Genomic DNA, 22,485 nt, shown 5'->3' on the forward strand with positions numbered 1-22,485 from the left:
CAAATATGGGACAAATAGACACTTTGGTTCACCTTTCTCTTGCCGCCCCTCCCGGAGGGAAGGCACCTGTCTTCACTTCCCAGTGCATCAGTGTGAGGGTCCAGGCCGCAGGGAGCAAAGCCTCTCTAGGCTAGGACAGTCGCTTGGTCCTCTTTCTAAGAAGAAGGAAACCTGAAGGCTCCCCTGGCAGGGTGGGCACCCTGGCGGCAGGCCGCTGGCCAGCCCTGCCTGACCTGTCCCCGCCCAGCTGCCGCGTTAAAACCCGGGAGCTCACCCAGGCCCTTCTTGCCGTTCTCTCTCCCTCTCAATTTGAAACCAGCTTGCCACCAACCAGTCTCAGTGCACCAGTTTCCTGAGCTACTGTTTCTGCCTCAGACCATCCAACAATCAGCCAGTAGGTCTCCACTGAATGCAGCTCCCAGAGACGTGCGTGGGGATCCAGAAACAGTAAGACACGAAGCTCAGCCAGCTGGGGGTGGCGAGTGTGAAGAAACAGCTCAAGGTAGCCCCTGCCAGGTGCCAAATGAGTGATAGAGACGGGGCGTTCTCCACGAACTCAGGGGAGGCTGGTGGGCAGGGGAGACGTTTTGGGAAGAGCTGAGAGGTGACCTTTAAAGATGGGGAAGGCGGCCGGTGAGGTGTGAGCCAAGGCCCCTCAGTGGGAATATGTGTGGCATGTCTGAATTTTGAGTTGACCAGTGCAGACGGCTGGGGGGGAGCTTAGTGGAGTTAGCAGGGATCAGGAGGATGGGGCTTACTTTCTGGCAAAGGGGTGTGCATCTCACCTGTAAGCAATGGGGAGCTCCCCATTTGAAGGCAGACCAGTTAGGAAACTTGGCTCAAATGCATTGCTCCGTGCATGGAGTTGGCTTTCTTCCTTCACAGCTCACTGTCCAATAGGGGAGGCACTAACCCCAAGGGGCAGCTTGGGAGGGGGCTAGTCGGAACTCAGATGCTTTATAAGTGCAAAATGCACACTTGGTTCTGAAAACTTAGTGCACAATAAAAAAACAACGTACTAGGGGCTCTTGGGTGGCTCAGTCGGTTGAGCGTCCGACTTTGGCTCGGGTCATGATCTTGCAGTTGATGGGTTCGAGCCCCGCCTTGGGCTCTGTGCTGACAGCTCGGAGCCTGGAGCCTGCTTCTGATTCTGTGTCTCCCCCTCTCTCTGCCTCTCCCCCACTCATGCTCTGTCTCTCTGTCTCTCAGTCTCTCAATAATAAACATTAAAAAAAATTAAAAAAAAAAAAGCAATGTACTATCTCATTTTTTTTTTCCTGGAGTACCTGTTGAAATAATAACACTTTGGATATATTGGCTTATGTAGCATATATTATTTATTTATTTTAATTTTTAATGTTTATTTATCTATTTGGAGAGGGGGGAGGGGCAGCAAAAGAGAGAGACACAGAATCCCAAGCAGGCTCCACGCTGTCAGCACAGAGCCCGACGCGGGGCTCTATCTCGCCAACCGCAAGATCACTACCTGAACCAAAATCAAGAGTCAGGAAGCTGAACCGACCGATCCACACAGGCGCCCCTAGATATTATTAAAATTAATTTCACCCATGTCTTTTTACTTCTTTTAAGGGTGGCTACCAGAAAATTTTAAGTTACACACGTGGCTCACGTCATAATTCTTTTGGACAGGGCTGGATTGGAGTCTGTATTTTTTATGCAATTCCCTTTCCCTGCAGTCATGCCGCCTTTCACTTCTTTCCATGATCTCTTAACAGCCCTCCTTCCTTCTTCTTGCCCCTGTCCTCTGTCACCTTGGCCTTTTTCTTCTCTTTTGATGGTCAGGCGTGAGTGAGGGAGAAGGGGGAATCCAGGACCTACTTGCTCAGGCCACCGCCCCTGGACTCAGCAAAGCCAGAATTCAACAGGCAGAGAAGTCCTACTTATCCAGAATGTTTGTAGAAATAAACCTTCTAGATAATTCTTTCCTGGCTCATTTGAGGGCAGTCAGAAACTCTTTTGGTTTTCATTTGGATTTGCAAAGAGTTATTTTTAAAAGATTAAAAACGTCTATCAACGGGCATGCCCATCATTTACAGAGTCAAAAGGCACCAGTATGTAAGATACATGTAGCAATGTATCCGCCTCTTCCCCTCTCCTACAGCCCAAAGCCCAACTCATGCCACTCGTCTTTAGCTGTTCACTTCCTGAAACACATAAATTACTAAGTAAATTTCTAAATAAATTCTTATAATGCTATTTGTTGATTTTTCAATTTTGACATTACACATTTTCTTTTTATTTAATTAATTAATTTAAAAATGTTTATTTATCTTTGAGAGAGAGAGAGAGAGAGAGAGAGAGAGAGAGCGCGTGAGAAGGGGAGGGGCAGAGAGACAGGGAGAGAGAGAATCCCCAGCAGGCTCTGTGCTGTCAGCACAGAGCCGGTGACGCGGGGCTCTGTCTCACGTACCATGAGATCATGACCTGAACCGAGATCTAACCGACTGAGCCACCCAGGCACCCTTATAGTTTCTTATTAAGAGAGAAATGTCTTTTTCTGTTCTAATATAGCTTATTAATGTTTGCTTTATTATACATATAATATAATATAATATAATATAATATAATATAATATATAATATAAATATTTTTTGCTGCTGAACCAAGTAGTACATAATAATTACACTTTCTTGCATAACTTTTTCTTTCCTGGGAGGTACTAACTGCCTCTTTTTGTAGTTTAGCATTATTTTTTGTGGTTGCCTTGCTTTTTATGACATTTGCACAAATTCTTACCAAATTCTGTCAAACTGCAAAATTCTGTCAAATATTATAAAATTTTTTAAATTATTTATTTATTTTGAGAGAGAGAAAGAGTACATGTGTGAGTGGGGTAGGAGAAGAGAGAGAGAGGGAGAGAGAGAATTCCAAGCAGCCTCTGAGCTGTCAGCGCAGAGCCCGTCGTGGGGCTCGAACTCACAAACCAGGAGATCATGACCTGAGCCAGCGTCAAGAGCCTAATGTTTAACCGACTGAGTCACCCAGGCACCCCCTTCAAATACTGTTTTTATGTGGCTACATCTCTTGGTAGTCCTATCGTTTCCATCTCCACCCCCAAGACACCCTCTCAGAGCGCCTCCCTTCCTGCTGCTTTCCTGTGCAGTGCTGGAGCCACTGCATGGCTTGGGAAACCCCATCTCTTTCAGGCCGCACCCCCTAGTGTCTGCTCCTCTTTCTTGGTTTGTGTCAGTCCTTCTCTGAGAAATGTGCGGAGAAGGCTGATGTTTTTGAGACCCAGCATGTTCGAAAATGTCTATATTCTATTCTCATGCTTGATCAATCAACAGTTGGGCTGGGCATAGAGCTCTAGATTGAAATCTTTTTCCCCCTCAGTATCCTGAAGGCAATTGCTCTACTGTTTTTATGCTACCAATGTTGCTTTTGAAAAATCCCATGCTATTTTGCTTCCTGACCCTTTGTGTGGCCCGTTTGCTTTCTCTCTGGAAAGTGTTAGAATCATCTTGGCTCCTACAATTTGGATATTTTACAGTCAGATGCCTCAGTGTGGGTTCTTCTCCTATCCATTTTGCTGGGCACTCAGAGGTCCTTTTCTATCTAGAAACTCAAACCGTCAGTTTGGGAAACTATCTTTTGCAATGTTTTTCATATTCTCCTCCCCCTTGTTTTCTCTGTCTTTTCTCTCTCACCAGTCACGTATGTAACCTTCCGACCCATCCGTCTATGTTTACATCTGTTTTCTCCTATTTCCTGTCTCTCGGTTTTCTCGTTCTGCTTCCTGGGAAATTTCCCCAGCTTTGTCTTCTGACCCTTCTGTTTTTAATGTCCAAGAGCTCTGGTTTTCTCTTAGCTCCTTTTAAAAGAACTTCTTGTTTCATAGATCCAACATTTTATTTCTCGGAGGATGTCAATTATAGGGTTTTTCCTTTGCATGGCCTCTGTTCCTCTGGGTTCCTTTTGTTTTGTTCTTTTAAAAATTTGATACATTGTCTCTCTTTTCACTCAGTAATCTTCCTCAGAGACTGATTACCCTTGGGCTATCTGTTCATGGTGAAGACTAGGTCACTAAAAGCTATCCAGAAAGTGGGAGCGATTGTGTGTGCCTGTATGGACTTTTAAATGTACAGGTTTCATTACAGAGCGGCTAGTTGGGGACCCAGCCATTTAACTGGGCCCTCCCAACCAGAAGTATCTGCAGATGTCTTTCTGGGACCAGTTTCCAGTGCGCTGCTGGGTGACCGTGCTTTCAGAGCCAAGTGGCAGAAGGGGGCAGGGGCTTCCAAAGTTTCGTGCGTAGACTTTCACTTAAGCCCCCCCCCGTTTGAGCACGCTGCTGCATTCTGGCCCAGTTTCCCTACAAAATGCCAGGATGAGGGAGGGGGTAGTCAGTGCCTCCGTGGGTAAGGGGAGAAGCCCCAGGCAGAACTGGTCCTCATACAGACTTGTCATCAGTGTCCTTCTCCCCAGCCTTCCAAAGTAGCCACCACCTCCAATTCCTGACCCAGAGGGGTAGCAAAATCTGTCCACTTCCTGTTGCCCGCCCCCTCGGGCGGGCACTCATTTCCGGTTTCTCAGCTCTGCAAATTCCTCCATTTGCTCTCCATCTTCCAAAATCTGTTGACATCTGTTGTCGGCTGGTGTCATTTCTACTGTTCTCTCTGTCCTTAGCTGTTTATCTTCTCTTTACTACTTTGCTCTCATTTCAGTGGGGTTAAGGAAGGAGCAGACATGTGCTGAACCTGCCACGTTCAGCAGGAAGCCCCGGTGAACGTTTCTGAAGTGCCAAGTTCTCTCCCTTGTCTTCATAAAGGGCCTCCAAGCTGAGAGCTGGCTCTTTCCTCATGGAGAATCTGTAAGGCTTTCCTGTCATCAAGGTCAATGTTATTTAGAAAAGTCGTGGAGACTAGATTAAGCGTACCCTGAGCCCAGCTCGTTCTTGGAAATGGTTGCTTTTAAATACATTGTAACACTGTAACAAGTTATTTAACTTTTATGGAACAAAAAAATGACTTTTTGTGGCTTAATCTGTTTCCCGAAACTGCATGGAAAACAATGTCTGGTTGTTTCATCTCTGGAAATTAGGGCTCCCCCCGGGGTTGGGTCCTTAGGCTGGACTCCCTGTGTTCTAGGTGGCATCTATGAACACGGGCAGGAGGGTCAGTGAGGGTGCACGGCAGGCGTCGAATTCAAGAAGGCCAAACTGCCGCGAGGGGCCTGACACCTCCTCCAACAAGTGTGTTGATTTTTAAAAGGACGCTTGCGAATCGGGTCAGTAAACGAAACGCTCCTCTCTCCTCCAACACACACGGCACAGAGCCTTACAGACAGCCACGTGTGTCTAAGAGCAACGACACTGCTGCGTTCCGGCGAAATCCGGCATTTCACCAGCTGCCGGCGCGGCCCCTCGGTGGGGGAGGGGCGCAGGGCGGGTCCTCACCGCGTCTTCTCTGTCCTTCCTCTCCAGGTGCCCCCTTTCAAAGGTCTCAGCATCCTCACGCTACCTCCTGCCGCCACTTCCACCTGGGCCCCCCGCAGCCGCAGCAGCTGGCCCCCGACTTCCCCCTGGCGCACCCCGTGCAGTCGCAGCCGGGCCTCAGCGCCCACATGGCCCCGGCCCACCAGCACAGCGGCACCCTGCACCAGTCGCTGACTCCGCTGCCCACCCTGCAGTTCCAGGACGTCACAGGTCCCTCCTTCCTACCTCAGGCCCTGCACCAGCAATACCTCCTGCAGCAGCAGCTCCTGGAAGCCCAGCACCGCAGGCTCGTCTCGCACCCGAGGTGGGCGCTGCAGCCGGGAGCGGAGGGGGGGGGGGGAGAAGGGGGGGGAGGGGGGGGAGAAGGGGGGGAAGGGGGGGCGGCGGGGGGGGCCGGAGGGGGGAGGAGGGGGCGGGGGTGGCCGGGGGCGGGGCCTAGAGCGGGACGCCTGGCTTCCCCCCCCCCCCCCCCCCCCCCCCGCGGACTGGGCAGGCAGTCCTGAGTGGGCTTACCCGCCGTGGGGGGGGGGGGGGGGGACAGCTTTTGCTCGTTAGAGGCGTTGGTGTCAGGCAGGGAACACCACCTGGACCCCACACGGGTTCCCTCAGTAGCTAGTGTGTGTCCTTGTCATACCACCTGGGTGCAGGGACGGGGACTGAGTGACTGGTGGTTTCTGCTCACAGTGGGGGAGATGGGGTCCCTTATGTCTCCTTGAGCTCCATGGTCACCTGATTCTAACACCTCCGTTCTCTAAGGGACACCAAAGGACGTGGCTGCTTCCGCCCTGGAGCCCGAGGTCTGGTTGAGGTGACTAGCTCCAAAACAAATGGAGAGTAAAATTAGATAATACTAATCAGATAGGTCTGAAGGGCTGTGGGACCCTGGGGAAGTCACTTCACCTCTCTCAAGAGAAAGAGCTTACACTGGTGCTTCCCAAATATTTTTGCCTTAGGACCCTTTACACTCTTTAAAAAAAAAAAAGAATGTTTATTTTTGAGAGAGACGGAGACAGAGACAGGGCATGAGCAGGGGAGGGTCAGAGAGAGAGGGAGACACAGAATCTGAAGCAGACTCCAGGCTCTGAGCTGTCAGCACAGAGCCCGACGCGGGGCTCAAACTCATGAGCCGTGTGAAATCATGACCCGAGCCCAAGTTGGTCGCTTGACCCACTGAGCCATCCAGGGGTCCCAGGACCCTTCACACACTTCAAAATTATTAAGGATTACACAAGCTTCTGTTTGTGTGGGTTATGACTATTAATACTTACCATGATGGAAGTTAAAACTAAGAAAATTTAAAAATATTTATTAATTCACTTCAAAATACAATAACAAACTCATGCTAACACTAATAATATCTTTTTTGGGGAACGAGCTATATATAAATGTAGTGAGAAGAGGGGCTTTTTTTTTTTTTTTTTTTTACATATTTGCAAATCTCTTTAATGCCTGGCTTAATAGAAGACAGCTGTGTTCTCATGTCTGCTTCTGCATATTCAATGTTGCAGAATCACATTTGGTTTCTAGAAAACCTCACCATTCACTTATGAGAGAATGAGAGTAAAAAAACAAATAACGTCCCAGTATTATTATGAAAATAGTTTTGACCTCACGAACCCCATGACGGAGCCTCAGGAATCCCCCGGGGGCGCTTGGAACACACTTTGAAGACTGCTGGATCTGATGGTCTCTAAGGCTCTGAGTGGAGTCTCATCCATGACTGTAGGGGTGCAGGTGCAGGCAGAGATGAATGTTGTAGCAGGTCGGAGGGACAAGAGGTCACCATGCTTGGAGTGTTCAGGAGGCCTTCCTGCAGGCGGTGGCTTTGACCGGCACTACGAAAGCTGGGAAGAGTGTAGAGAAGGGTGGAGGAGAGGGGTGCACAGGTGTGCGGAAGCCTGCAGGAGGCGTATCTGTGTGTCTTGGGGACAGCCTACCAAATTCAGAAGGAAGAAGTAGGAGAAGGAGCAGAGGAGGCGAGAGAGTTTGGGTGGGACGGGTGGCCTGCTGCAGGCACACCCGGGGAGAGGCCTCAGAAAAGTGGACAGAGCCGGGGCAGCAGGAATGGTCAGGCTGCTGCCAAGCTGGGGAATGTCCTCGGAGTTTGGGAAGGGAGGCAGAGCCCACTGCTCTGTAGGCTGCAGGCTCAGGCAGACGACGGCTGCTCGGTGGTCCTGGGAGCTGGGCTGGCCGTGGGCAGCCGTGACACCGCGGGCCCTCCTTCCCTTCCTGTGCAGGCGGAGTCAGGAGCGTGTGTCTGTCCACCCCCACCGCCTCCACCCCAGCTTCGACTTCGGCCACCAACTCCAGACGCCTCAGCCCAGGTATTTGGCTGAGGGTACTGACTGGTGAGTCTTTGGGGCCCCTGAGCGAGGGAGGGAGGAGGGTCGGAGGAAGGTCTTGCTGGTCCGTGGAGACCCTGTTTCCTTCACTTTGAATGGGGCAGGAGGCCTAGTCCTCAAGCTCTTGCCTTTGCCTGTGCCCCCAGTCACCCTCAAGGCCAAATGGCCCCCAGTGGGCCTGGTTTCAGCAATTAGCTCATTATGTGGCTGGATATCATCATGTACCCGGCGTGGGGCTCTGTGCTCACGGTCCTGCAAGGGAGGAGGGGACAGAGTTACAAAACATTTCCCAAGGTCAGTGAGGGCTGGAAACCAGTGGTTTTGGGGAGGCGGGCAGAAAGGAGAGTCTCAAGAGCTAGCTAGTCAGGGAAGGCTTCCTGGAGGGGGTGGGCCTTGAGGGATCCACAGAGAAGAGCCAGGGCCAGTCAGCAAGACCAAACACAGGCTCGTAGAGGCAGAGCCAGCAGGGTTGGAGGTAAGGACTGGGGAGAGAAGCTGGGGAGAGAGATTAAGAGCTTTGCCTGATGCCTTTTAGGCACCAGCTCCCTACGAGGCCTTCCACTGTCTCTTGCACTTGAGACAGATGTCTTTGCAGCGTTGCTTGGCTTTGGGTCCTCTGCCCTACCTGACTCTCTGGTTCTAGCTCAAGAGTTGGCTGACCTAATCTAGAGTCAGATCCGAACACCCAAACACACGAAAAAGACGTGTAGTTTACTGAAGCACTTAGGCTTAAAGGGCATCATGCTTGTAATTTATTTTTAAATAGTTCAGAAAAAAAAAACAAACCCTGGAGAAGTGTGTGTGTAGATGTGTATATGTATACATGGAGAGAGAGAGAGAGAGAGAGAGAGAAATAAGAATGCAGTAAACAGTAAAACATCAACACATGGGGAATCTGGGTGAAGGGTATCCAGGAATTCTTTGTGCTGGTTTTGCAACTTTGAGGTCAAAAATGTTTCTTGAAAGAATGCAAAAGCAAACAAGAAACTTCTATGGAAAGGGATGGACTATTTTTTAAAAATTTTTTTTTTTAATGTTTATTTATTATTGAGAGACAGAGAAACAGAGCATGAGCAGGGGAGGGGCAGAGAGAGGAGGAGGCACAGAATCCGAAGCAGGCTCCAGGCTCCGAGCTGTCAGCACAGAGCCCGACGCGGGGCTCGAATTCACAAACCGCGAGATCACGACCTGAGCCGGAGTTGGACGCTTAACCGACTGAGCCCCCCGGGGGGCCCCAGGGATGGACTATTTAAAAAAAAAAAAAAAAAAAAAGACATCCACTGTGTCATTCTTCAGTCATTGGGCGAACTGGACATCCAGGAATGAATGATGCAAAAACTGGAAAGTTCTGGTTGGTTACATGTGCAGGGTGCTTCCAGGGGCAGGAAATTGTTGTTCTGGCACATTCCGATGTCTCTCAGCCCTCTGCTGGTTCTTGGGGACACTGTTAAATTGAACACTTCCTTAAAAGACAGGCTGCATGGCGGCCAACTTCAGCCCAGGCTTTTTCTAATTAGCAGATTCAAATCAGGAAGATTTAATTGCAGTTTGGATTGAATTCTGTCCCTCGGCACTCAAGCCCATCCGATTGAATTCAATTCAGCACACACCGAGTGATTTGAACAAACATGTCGGGGCCAGTGCAGCAGGTTGGGACCGGGTAGGTGACACGGGTGAGTGGAGAGTGGTGGCCTGGAGAGGTGTCAGGTGCAGTGTGGGTGTGAGCCCTGCCAGGCTGCTTGCTGTAGCCAGACCTTCTGTCCTCCGGCAGCTCAATCACACTGCCCTCCTGACCTCTGTCTGCCTAAGAAACATAAAGACTGAGGCCCTGAGAGGCCTTAGCGGGGGAAGAGGGGAGGCACCTGCCCCGAGGCACACCTGGGTCCACCCCGGGCTTTCTCTGCCTGGCCTGTCACCCTTACTTTAGGATATATGAACCCTACCCAGGCAGCTTCTCTTAGCTGGGCACCTTGGCCCCAGAGTGTGTGGGAGCAGCAGGCCTTGGGGGATCAATCCCAAATATGCCCCCTTTTGGGTCCATGCCTGATAACGCGACCCTGAACTTGAGCTCCAATGTCTCTGTCCTCATGGTGCTCCTTCTCTGACTCAGTCCCGGTTTCAGAGTTCCAACTCTGATGCCCTGTTCTGACTACCTACCCCCAGCCCTAGCCCTGCCCAGGAGGAGCCCCCCAGGGGCACCTGGGACCTGTGAGGCAGGGCAGCGAACAAGAGCCTCCTACTGTCCTTCTCCTGCAGGCAGCTGTGCCTCTGCCAAGCCTCCAGATTCCCCTGTGAGACGGTCCAGCACGGATGCTCCCCCAGGGAAGAACGTAAGGGTCTGTGTAGCAACCGGACCATGGCATGCTTCAAGGCCATTGATAGTGGAAAATAAAGTTTAGCTATATGTATATATTAGTTATATTAGCGATATATATATTAGCTATATTAGGTATATGTATATGTGTGTGTGTGTGTGTGTGTGTGTATATAAATTTTTTTGAGAGACAGAGAGAGAGAACATGTGTGAGAAGGGGAGAAGGACAGAGGGAGAGCGAGAATCCCAAACAGGCTCCACACCCAGTGAGCCCAACATGGGGCTCAGTCTCACGACCCTGGGATCATGACTTGAGCCAAAATCAAGAGTCGGACGCTCAACCAACTGAACCACCCAGGCACTCCAAGTTTAGCTTGATGTTTAGACAGAGCTGACATAAACTGTGCATTGAGACAATGCCCACAGGAAATCTCCAGAACACCGTTCTGGGTTAACCCTGTGGCTCTAGGGCTGTAAGGTATTTCTGTGACCCTGTTCAACCCTCAGCCAGGTTCTCACAGTCTGGGGCAACAGCAGAAAGGTGGGAGACACTGCTTTTCGAGGGGCTGATGTGTCCTAGGGTAAGTCCCAATCCAGGCTTCTTTTGCACCCAATGAGTGTCCCCTTTTCAGGGATCATGGGTTTAGGAAGGAATTTTCTGGTGAGATGATAAGAGGGGTATCCCAGAGACCACCCAGGGCCAACCTGGGCAGGTTATCCCACTCATTGAGGGTCAAGGTGCCGTTGCTCCCCCAGTTATCATTCTTGCAATTGGGTCGACTCTGTTCTAAGTTCCTTTGGACATTGCTCTTGGTAGAATTCCCTGAATATCTCTTTGCTGCTTTGAATTTGGTGCCCCCCCCACCCCCACCCCTGAGGCTGCTAAGTAAATACTGACAGCCAGAGCTTCGGCCACATGAGGGTGCGCCATGGAACACCTTCCCCGAGGCAGGTCAATGGAATGGGCCCGGGCAAGGTTTAGAACCCAGGTGGCCCAAACTGCCTCGCCTAGGACCGTGGGTCAGGCACGGCCCTCTTCAGGCCTCAGAAGGACCTGGGGAGCCCAGGGGCTGGATTAGTGGGTTTCTAAGTTTGCTTCCAACTGGATCCAAGAATTTAGCTCATTTCCCAAATGATAGACTCATGAAAAGTTATCCCAGGGATTTGGGCTAATATATTCAGGAAATACAGCACTACATGTACATCGTAATGTATATGTATATCACGGCTAGAAGCAGAAATCCCTTTAATGCCTAATGCCCCTCATATTGGTTGTCTGTTTGCTTGTTTGTTTTTGTTTTTTTTGACGTATTTGTTGAAGAATTTGGCTGCTTCTGTGGAGTTTCTCCTTTTCTGGATTCAGCGAGTTGCACTTGTACTCTGGTGTATCCCTTAAGACCTCCCTCAGTTTCTCTATGTTCCCTGTGCTCTGGTGCTTAGATCAAGGTTTGAGCAGATTCCGGTTCAGCTCTTACTATTTCTTGGCAAAAATCCTTCACAGGGGGTGTGTTCTTCCAGCAGAGAGCTGGTTGCCTTTCCTTCTGTGATGGTAACATCAAATGATCTTCGCCAGGAGCCTCTATTCCTTTAGGGGCTGCAAAAAGGTGACAGTTCAATTCTTGCTTCCTCATTTATTACCTAGGAAGCTTTTATGACGAGAAATTTCCCTTCTTCAGCCATTTGGTTACCCTCAAGTACAGCTAATAGAGGAAAGGCAGGGTAAACGTTGTGTTCTTTCCCTTTCTTTACTAGTTTTCAAAATGAAGTCTGGGTTCCCTGACATGCTTCAAAGGGCCCTGTTTTCCTTGGCATCACATAACCTATGCGATGGGTTTCCATCCATCATAATTATGCTCACTGACTTGCCAGGTGTCCAGACTGGCCAGGGGGAACCTCTTCAGGATGGTTCCTGAATCCTTTTCACCTCTGACCTGGGGTAACTTCCTTACTCGCAGTTATGACAAGACGTTTCAAAACATTTTGTGCGTTTTCTGCCCCAGACCTGAAATTAGCCGTTTCCCAAGGACCTGGTTCCTTTTCAGTCACATTGACTGGTTAAATTTGTTTTTAATTTTTTTAAAAAGTGTGTTCACTTATTATTTCTGAGAGAGAGAGAGAGAGAGAGAGAGAGAGAGCGCACAAGCTGGGGAGGGTCAGAGAGAGAAAGGGAGACACGGAATCCCAAGCAGGCTCCAAGCTCTGAGTTGTCAGCACAGAGCCCGATGCGGGGCTTGAACTCACAAGCCGTGAGATCATGACTTGAGCCGAAGTCAGACGCTTAACTGACTGAGCCACCCAGGCACCCCATTGACTGGTTAATTTTTAAGGGGAATGAGTTTTCCTGTACTTGCAGGAGTGGGGGGCAGGGGTCCAGGATAGATTTTCCAACCTCACCGCTCTAGAGGTCCGTCCCTCTTCTGTGGTTTTCTCCAAACACGGCCTCTGCTCCCACCTCTGTCTCTGCCTCCCTTGTCTTCCGTTTGCTGCATATCCCTCCCTGAGCAGCTCTATTTGGATTCTTCTTTCAGCATTTCTGCCAGGGCCGGGCTTTATCTTGGGAGGGAGCCTTGGTGCACTAATTTGAAGAAGCTTTGTGAGGCATAGACCATCCCTGCCCCTTCAGGCCTGGCAGACCCCTTGCCTCCTCTGAGTCTCCGTTTTTAAAGAGAGGCGACGGGGCTGGTGATGCCAAGCCCCTTGCAGCCTTGGTGGTTTGTGACTCTGACTCTTGTCCCTGGGCTTGAGGTCTGAGGTCCGTCCTCCAGACCCCCTTCAGACGGCTGAGTCACACCGCCCTGTGGCCTCGTCCCTGCAGGGATCTCAGCGTGGACGCCGGCTTGAGCCCTGCCCAGTTCCAGGTGCGGCCCATCCCTCAGCACTATCAGCATTACCTAGCGACTCCTCGAATGCACCACTTTCCCAGAAACTCCTCCTCCACGCAGATGGTGAGTGGAAGGGCCCTGCCGGGAACGGACCCCCCCCTTGCTGCCGGCGGGTGCCGACGGCTGGGTGCCGAGGGTGGGCCAAGGCCAGAGGCTCCCGTGGGTCCTGCTGTCACGCTGCCCTCCCCTCCCCACTCCTGTTCCCACCTGCCTGGCCAAAGTCGGTACGGCGGCAGGACTGAGTGGGGCGCTCGAGGAGCCAAGGGAGTGCGTGGCAGGCTGTGGTCTGTGGGGAAGAGGCCGAGGACAGAACAGTCCTGGCGGTCCGTGGCCTCACTTAATTAATTTCTTGGAGTCAGTGCCTCCCTGGGCTTTGATTTTGCTTATCTGTGGGATGGGAGGAAGAAGCCTGCCTCGTCCTTCTCACAGGGCTGTTGTGAGGGACAGAGGAGACCCCACAGGTGGCCCTTGGGCCCTGCCTGCTGATTCATTTCTGCTTTCTGCAGGGGGCTGGTCTTTGTCACCGCAGGCATCAGGGTGGCAGAAGGGGGCAGGTTGGGTTTGGGGGCCTTCTGGTCGGTCCCTGGCATTGCGAGCTAAGTGGAGCCAAGTTGGATATTCCATCAAAGCAGCAAAAGACAGATGGCAAAATCTTATCTCCACCCAGCTGCTTCACAGTTCCACCCTTCCAGCCCTTGCCTGTGTCACTAGCCACTCAGTTCCTCAGTCTCCGTATTTGTCAAATGAGAGGCCTGGAGCCCTCGTCAGCTCTGAGGCACGATGGTTCGTGTCATGAAGCACCATCTCCTGGGGAAAAAAGCTGACGTTTATCGAGCACTTACTGCATGGCAGGCCCTGTTCTAAGCACTTTGCGTGAATTATCCACAACCTTACCCAAAAGGGCATTGTCCCTATTTCACAGATTGGCAAACTGAGGTATAGGGGGGTTAGCTAACAGGGTTCATGCAGCGAGGAGCTGTGATGGAGATCTGGCCCCTCTGACACAAAGCTGATGCCGGAGCGAGGTGAGGGAGGCAGAGCCCTGCCAGCACAGGGTCAGATCTTGTCTTTATGTAAGCTTTTGATATTTTGTTCACTGTGGATTTCCACACTGATTTCAATTTAAAAGATACTGCGTGAAGATATTATTTACCTTGATTACTGAGTCTTTTGTGTTTAAATTTTGTGCTCTCACCTGCATTTCTCAGTAAGGACCCTGGCCCCAGCTCTTCCCCGTCTAAGGCAGTGCAGAGTGGAGAGGAAGGAAGTGGCCATGGCCACCCAACTGCCTGGGTTTGAAATTGTGGTTCTGCCACTTGGTTGCATAACTTGGGCACCTACTTTATCTATTTGTGTCTCATTTGCACCATCAGGAAAATGGGGATTTTCCTATTTGTCCTATCAGGAAAATGTGTAATTGCACCCACATTCTAGAGCAGATGAGATCATTAACTTAATCATGTGAAGTGCTTAGACAGTGCCTGCCACGAAATACATGCCCAATCAGCTCGGTTATTTTTCTAATTATATTAGCATATGGTATATATATTTACTAATTTATATATATATTTTAGATGTTTATCCATCTATTTTTGAGAGAGAGAACATGCGTGTGTGTGAGCAGGGGAGGGGCAGGGAGAGAGGGATAGAGAGAATCCCAAGCAGGCTCCTTGCTGTCCGTGCAGAGCCTGATGCACAGCTCGAACCCACAAACTGCGAGATTATGACCTGAGCCAAAATCAGGAATCAGATGCTTAACCCACTGAGCTACCCAGGTGCCCCTAATTTAATTTTTTTGTGATGTTTATTTATTTCTTGAGAGAGAGAGAAAGAGAGAGACAGAGTGTGAGCAGGGGAGGGGCAGAGAGAGGGAGACACAGAATCCGAAGCAGGCTCCAACCTCTGAGCTGCCAGCACAGAACCCGACACGGGAGTCAAACTCACACGCTGCAACATCATGACCTGAGCTGAAGTCAGACGCTTAGCCGACTGAGCCACCCAGGTGCCCCCAGGTGCCCCTAATTTATATTTACTTCATTGATTTTGTTATTTTTTTTCTGGGGCTGGTCTAGTACAGGCTTTGTTCTCGATGAGGAGAGGAGGACAGAGGAGCAGGAAAGATAGAACTTCTGCCTGAAGAATCTTGAGGGTGTGCAGATTGGTGGTTATGAGGGTGGTGAGGAGTTGGATGCCGGGCTCATGCAGCAGGGAATCCCATCTGAGCGTTTCCTCCCCAACAGGTGGTCCATGAAATCCGAAACTACCCTTACCCTCAGCTTCACTTCCTTGCTCTCCAGGGACTGAACCCCAGCAGACACACCTCTGCAGTGCGGGAGAGCTACGAGGTATGCCTGCCTCTCTGTCTGGCTCCAGCTGGGTTGGTGGAGACACCATTCTTGTTCATTGTCCCCTCCCTCTTTCCCCTGCTGGTGGGTAGGGCATGGGAGGTTGCAGGGAGCTTCAAGGTTGAGAGTAAGAGAGAGAAAAAGAGAGAGTGAGTAGAGATGTGGGGTCTTTCAGTACCAGGCAAGTTCTTCCTGATGGCTATGTGAATGGTTCCTGTTAACATCTTTCAGTGCCCTTCCTCCTTATCCTGTGTGTGTGTGTGTGTGTGTGTGTGTGTGTGTGTGTGTGTGTGTATAAGCTTGTACATGCAGAGTGCACATAATCCACATTTTTCTCTTTGCAGGAGCTGCTGCAGCTTGAGGACAGGTTGGGAAATGTGACTCGGGGAGCCGTACAGAACACCATCGAGAGGTTCACCTTCCCCCACAAATACAAGAAGGTGCGTCTGCAAGCAGGTCAGCCTGCATAGTTGAGGTGCTGTGGTTAGATGCTCTGAAGCTGTGATGCTTTCCCAGGGTCTTCTCCCTTGTCTCTGTCAGGTGTGACCAGGAGAGGAGATGGGGGTGCCTCTCATCATAAAAGAGGAGGGCTGGGTGTGTGGTACACATGGACTTGTGAGTAGGTGTATTAGGTAGGGGTACAGGTATGTGAATGTTTGTATCTGAATGAGGTGAGCCAAGGGAGCACCTGAAGTGAAGGCTGAGATTTGCCTTAGAAGAGAATTCCAAGTCCAATCCCCTGTGTGGACAAATAGGCAAGTAAGCCTTCAGAGCAGGGGTTTCCAATCCTCACTGACCAGCAGGATCAGTTGGGGAGCTTTTAAAGCCACACGTTTACAGGCTCTACCCTAAGCCTGTAGAGGTAGATTCTCCAGGGTTATTGCTCAGGAATGTGGAGTAGGATTAGAACCCAGGGATTTGATTTTTAAAACATTTTAACATTCAAATAAATAAAAAATTTTTGGTAGCAACCAAGATGTCCTGCAATGAGTGAATGAATAAACAAACAAACTGTGGTACATCCATACAATGGAATATTATTCCATGATTTTTAAAAATGAGCTATTAAACCATGGAAAGACATGTGGGCACCTTAAATGCGTATTACTAAGTGAAAGAAGCCAGCCCGAAAAGGTGGCATACTATATGATTCAACTATATAGCATTCTGGAAAAGGTGAAACTAAACAGTTAAAAGATCCCTGTTGCCAACGGCTTTGGGGAGGGAAAATAAATGAGCACGTGGGTGACTGGGTATTTTTAGTGAAAGTATCATACGTACTGTAATGGTGGACACATGACATTGTGCATTTGTCAAAACCCATAGAATTCTACAACACAAAGAATGAACCCTAACGTAAACGAATGTTCTTCAGTTAATAACTGTGTATCACTATTGGTCCTTCAGTTGTAACAGAGATACCACATTAATGCAAAATGTTAATAATAGGGAAAATGTGTGTGTGTGCGTGTGTGTGTGTGTGTGTGTGTGTGTGTGTGTGTGTGGTGTTGAGAGGGGGAGGGATTTGGGAATGCACTGTGTTTTCTGCTCAGTTTTAATGTAAACTAAAACCGCCCTACAAAATAAATTCTATGGAAACAAGTATTAAATAGTTTTAAAATTTAAGAATTAAAAGCTTGGCAAGTGCTGAGAAACTTGGAGTGGGAAAATGCTCATGGTGGTCAGGCCAGAGCCCATCCTCACTTCCTCATGAGGTGCTAGGGTGCAGTGGTTGTGATCACCCGGCGTTGAAGTCGGACAGGGCCAGCTTTTAATTTCAGTGTTACCACTGTCTTTGGGCTGCTATAACAAAATACTACCAGCTGGAGGGCTTAAACGGCAGCCATTTATTTTTTGCAGTTCTGGAGGCTGGGAAGTCCAAGATCAAGGTGCTGGCAGATTTAGTTCTTGGTGATGGCTCTCTTCCTGCCTTGCAGACGGCCGCCTTCTGCTGTAACCTTACATGGCAGAGAGAGGAAGCTCTGGTGTCTTTTCCTCTTTTTATAGGGGCACTAATACCATCCCAGGGGCTCTGTCTTCATGGCCTCATCTAAACCTAATTAGTCCCCAGAGGCCCCATCTCCTGGTACCATCACATTGGAGCGTAGGGCGTCAATATGTGAATTTGGGGATGGGAGGCACAGACATTCAGTTCATAACCACTGCTGATAGCTAGGTACTCTGGACAACTTACTTGGCTTTTCTGGCCCCTTCTCTGACCTTTATAATGTAAAACGGGAATGATGTGTTAGTAGCGACCATAAAGGATGCTCCAGGGATTCAATGGGACAATGCATAGAACAGCTTAGTACAGTGCCTGGTATCTGGTGAGTGACCGGGAATGGTGAACCACTCTCACCTTGATACAAGGTTCACTTGTTCTAGGCTTGCCCAGGTATCCATGCAGTCAGTGTCAAACACTATGAATCTTGGTCTCTGCAGACCAAGATAGAGGCATTGGATTCACCCGTAAGTGATTTCAATCAACATTTATTAACCTCGATGTGTCCTATATGGGTAGTGTGTTCGTAGAGGAAATGACAGTGTTTCAGTAACTAAAGGTGTCAGCTCCAAGTGGAAAACGATCATTCTCTGCAGGGAGAGCTTTAGGCTACTGGAGGAGAACATGGAAGGAATGAGTGATGTGTTCAGGAGCCCGGAGCAGCTTCCGCATCACCGATTAGGGTGTCCTCACTCCTGCCAGGGCCACACCCTCACCTGCCCTCGTGGCAACAGGCCGTGAGGAGACAGGAACAGAACACACACTGAGAATGAGAAGGGAATGTGGACCAAGCCAATGATATAAAGAATTGAGGTAAAAATGATGAGACTAAAGGGACAATTAGGGGAATAGAATATTATAAAAAAGACACCAGAAGAATTAAAAATGTGAAATGATAAACTTTAGGACCCACCCAAGTAAATTGTGAAAAAAACTTTGAAAATGTGAACTGAGAGGGGTGCCTGGGTGGCTCAGTTGGTTAAGCATCCAACTCTATCTTGGCTCAGGTCACGATCTCATGGTTTGTGGGTTCGAGCCCCACATCAGGCTCTGTGCTGATGGCTGTCTCTCTCAAAAGAAATCAATAAACACATTTAAAAAAATTTTAACTGAGAGTCAAGTAATACAAAACAAAATGAAAAATATTTTACAATGGTGATATAAGAATAGAATATATAAAATAAATCTATTCATGTAGAAAAATGTAAAAAATAAGAATTAGGCAAAGAGGGGCGCCTGGGTGGCGCAGTCGGTTGAGCGTCCGACTTCAACCAGGTCACGATCTCGCGGTCCGTGAGTTCGAGCCCCATGTCGGACTCTGGGCTGATGGCTCAGAGCCTGGAGCCTGTTTCCGATTCTGTGTCTCCCTCTCTCTCTGCCCCTCGCCCGTTCATGCTCTGTCTCTCTCTGTCCTAAAAATAAATAAACGTTGAAAAAAAAAATTAAAAAAAAAAAAAAAAGAATTAGGCAAAGATATGAAAGCAATAGGGGGGTGCCTGGGTGGCTCATTGTTTAAGGGTCTGACTCCTGATTTAGGCTCAGGTCATGATCTCATGGTTGCTGAGTTTGAGCCCTGCTCAGGCTGTCCACTGACAGCGCAGAGCCTGCTTGAGATTCTCTCTCTCTCTCTCTCTCTCTCTCTCTCTCTGCCCCCCCCACTTGCACACTCACTCTCAAAAATAAAATAAACACTTTTTAAAAAAGATATGGAAGCAACATACAGAATTAAAACCAATAACACTGACGTGAAAAGGTATTGTGCATGAGGACAAAGAGGGACAGACAGAAGGAGTAAAATAAATATGAAATAAATGCTGAGAAAAGTTACTGTTAAAATAAAAGTTACATGGAAGAGAAGAGAAGAAAAAACCCAGAAGACCTAAAAGATTACAAACACAAAAGAGAAAATAGGAAAAGATTCGAAAAGAGACCATCATTAAATATAGATTAGACATGGTAAAACAAGGTAAGACAATTAGGTTTAAATCATTAGCTATAAAAAGGAAATCATGAATAATGGTCGGGAGAAACAATAGAAAATAGGCAAATAGTGACTCTTATTAGTGTCGTTTATGGAATATCCCTTTTCTCAAAGGAACAGCTAAAAGAAAGCCACTCCCCACCAGAAACACAGCTGGGCTGTTAGGCAGACCGACTGTCATGACTCCGTTCAGACTCAAAAGCCATGGTGGTTATATGTGACTAAGGGCGTAATTTTGATTTTCTGGATTCTAGATAAGGGCACACTTATGCAGTGGCCATCGCATGGTTTGCAGTTAGCGTGTGCAGGGCACAGGGAGGCTGAGGGCAGAAGCTTAGAGTTTCTTCAGTGTTCCAGGGAGGCTACGGTACTCTGGACGCCATATCACACTGGGGATCTCCAGGGCTTTGGACCAGGGACCAGAGTGGGGAAACCTGGCCCCCAAGCCTGGCATGAAGCTTACAGTCATTCTGTGCATGTTTCTAATCTTGTGACTTCAGATTTTTCTCTTGGCAAGAATGGCCTTTACCCCTGCTTCTCTTTGGAAAGGGGCCAGAAGGGCTAGTTTTCTTCCCATGGATATTCTCAGACTGTTTCACTGCACAGCATGGAGATGAGGACAAGAAACATGGCTGGTTTCATTCACTGATTAGATTCCTTGCTCTCCAGAATATGTTTTTAAGCACCAGTGATGTGCCTTCTACTTGGCCAAGTGTGGAACAGTACCTAAAGAAGGGTGGATCATGGTCCACAGCATCTAAGAGCTTGGAACTTCCTGTAAACTAGTTAACTATTTTCAAGTAATTAGCATAGAATTTAAAACAGGACAACTAAAGTCAGTAAGTATAAACAGAATGTTTGATGTCCAGACTTGCGTTTGGAGCTGTTGCCTATGCTAAAGGAACTTTCTGGATAGGAAGAGATCCAACAATATAAAAATATAGGAGTTAATGCCAGGTTGAGGAGTTTTGCCTTCATCTAGTAATAGATGAATAAATGAGTAGACACTAGTTGAGTGGAAGAGAGGAAGGAAGGGAGGGAAGGAGGGAGGGAGGAAGGAAGGGAGGGAGGGAGGAAGGAAGGAAGGGAGGGAAACAGGATGGATGGATAGGTGGATAGATGGATGGATGGAGGTTTAAATGGGTGGATGGATGGGTGGAGCTTGCTGGACCTGAATGTGAGGGAAAAGCCTGGAGGCAGGGATCTATGTTGGAAAGGATGTAAGGAGGATGGAGAGTATGAGGGGAATAGAGCAAACCGTTCATGCACAAACCATTGTTTTGCGAAGGATCGATTCATTAGGCACCCACTTGCTGTCCAAACCCTATGTGCCCTCGGCCAGCATACCACCCCTGTATCCTGAGGCAAGGAGGAAGAGTTGGAGAGGAGGCCAGGAGAAGGGTCTAGCGACAGCACACCAGCCTGGGGTTTCCTTAAGAACTTAGAGAGACACTGACTTACATGTAAGGGAGGGAAGGCTGTGGATGAAAGACAGTAGGCACCAGGTGCGTCTGCTCCAGGTAACTAACGCCCCTCCTCTTCTCACAGCGAAGACCCCAGGATGGCAAGGGCAAGAAGGAAGAGGGGGAGGAGTCAGACACAGATGAGAAATGCACAATTTGCCTGTCTATGCTGGAAGATGGAGAAGATGTGAGGTAGGAGGCCAGACTCTTCTGTTCCCCCTCCCTTCCCGCACAGGCATTTGCGATCAGTCACCTGCTGTATGTCAGGGGTGTGGTGCTTGCTCACTTGTGCATGTGTGTGCTGGGCGTGCCACAGTGTGCCGCGTGGTTGCTCCCGGCAGGTGGGTGTGGAACACCGGAGATATGCGATGTCTATGGTGTGGACTGGTGGACACAGAGTGTGAGAGACCAGGGTGATATTTGGCCTGGATGGGTCTAAGACAAAGTCATGGCTTTGTTTTTGGCTGGTCTGAAAGGGCTTCGTGGAGGAGGGCCTTGTCATGACTTCCCATCCCAGCCACAGCCTCGCTCTGGAACAGGGCTCCCCACACCCTCTTTGGCCCATCCCCCGTGGTGTTGGTGTGGTCCCCAGTCCAGTGAGAGCCGGTGTTGCTCCGCCTCTGGCCCCGCCCCGGGCCCCTCTCTTTCCACCAGTCCTCTGACCCTCCCTTCTCTTCCAGGCGCCTCCCCTGTATGCACCTCTTCCACCAACTGTGTGTGGACCAGTGGCTCGCCATGAGCAAGAAATGTCCCATCTGCCGAGTGGACATTGAGACACAACTGGGAGCCGACAGCTGAGGGAGGAATTAGCCAGTGGACACCCCATTTTCCTTCACCAGGTCCCCCCCACGGCCATAGCCCTTGCAGCCAAACTTTGCCTTCTGAGCCATTTGATGTAGAGGAAAAGCCTGCAAGCACATTTTGTGGAAAGAGGAGTTGGCGGTATCAGTGTCTGAGGGAAAGGAGGGGTGGGGGGGCGACCCCCCCCCCATCCAGAGCGGTGACTGCCCCCATCCACCTCGCTGCGCGGGAGGGAGCTGGCCGTGCCCGGAGCAGGGGTGGGAAGGGGGGGCCCACGCTGCTGAGAATCTGGATGCGAACTGGAAGGTCCTAGCTGATAGACAGGCCCCTCAATCCTGTCCTTTGAAGGATTGTGTATATACCTCTCGACCACGTAGAAACCATGTAGGGGTCTCTAGCTATTTCTGTGGATGGCAGCCGGAGCATGTTAGCTTAAGAAAAATGTTGTGTGTGGTGCTCTAGTCATCTTGTGGTGGACATGTCGCTATTACGAATTCGCACCAAATATTTCTCATTGAGTTCCTTGTTTTGGTGCCTGACTGAACCAACCAACGACAGCCCAAATCTTCCCGTCTTTATGAGAAAAAAGGAAAAAGGAATCAAAGGTGAAAAAAAAAAAAAAAAAAAAAAAGCCAAATCCTGTTTCTGGTGAAAAAGGATGATTTTTTTTTTTTTTTTCACCCGGGTTGGGAGGCGGGAGGGGGGTGGTTCTTGTTTTGTTTTTGGTTTTGTTTTTTCCTTTGCTTTTGTTTTTCTCATGTTTACAGTGCACGGAGTGTGGAAGGGGAGCGTCTGGGGAAGGGGAGGGCAGGAAAAGGGGGAGATGGCGGCTTCGCTGGGCACCCGAGGGGCTCAGCCAGGGCGAGGAAGGCAGAGTTTGGGTCAGTGAAAGGGGAAATT

General features: G+C 49.4%; 1 protein-coding gene across 2 annotated transcripts in view; it reads left to right on the forward strand.

The window, feature by feature from the left end:
* ARK2C (arkadia (RNF111) C-terminal like ring finger ubiquitin ligase 2C) overlaps positions 1 to 22,090 on the forward strand; it is a 107,244-nt gene extending 85,154 nt beyond the window's left edge. For both annotated transcript variants that reach the window (XM_086682888.1, XM_086682889.1), the window contains exons 2-8: positions 5,444 to 5,759; positions 7,693 to 7,803; positions 12,927 to 13,056; positions 15,234 to 15,338; positions 15,683 to 15,778; positions 20,870 to 20,976; positions 21,465 to 22,090. In XM_086682888.1, the coding sequence (XP_086539014.1) occupies positions 5,444 to 5,759; positions 7,693 to 7,803; positions 12,927 to 13,056; positions 15,234 to 15,338; positions 15,683 to 15,778; positions 20,870 to 20,976; positions 21,465 to 21,582 (983 nt within the window). In that variant the 3' untranslated portion in view covers positions 21,583 to 22,090. The remainder of the gene's footprint in view (positions 1 to 5,443; positions 5,760 to 7,692; positions 7,804 to 12,926; positions 13,057 to 15,233; positions 15,339 to 15,682; positions 15,779 to 20,869; positions 20,977 to 21,464) is intronic.
* Positions 22,091 to 22,485: the final 395 nt, after the last annotated feature.

The sequence above is a fragment of the Puma concolor genome, chromosome D3 (assembly GCF_028749965.1).
Source record: "Puma concolor isolate L17-30 chromosome D3, mPumCon1.1.hap2, whole genome shotgun sequence".
In the NCBI taxonomy this organism is placed as follows: Eukaryota; Metazoa; Chordata; class Mammalia; order Carnivora; family Felidae; genus Puma; species Puma concolor.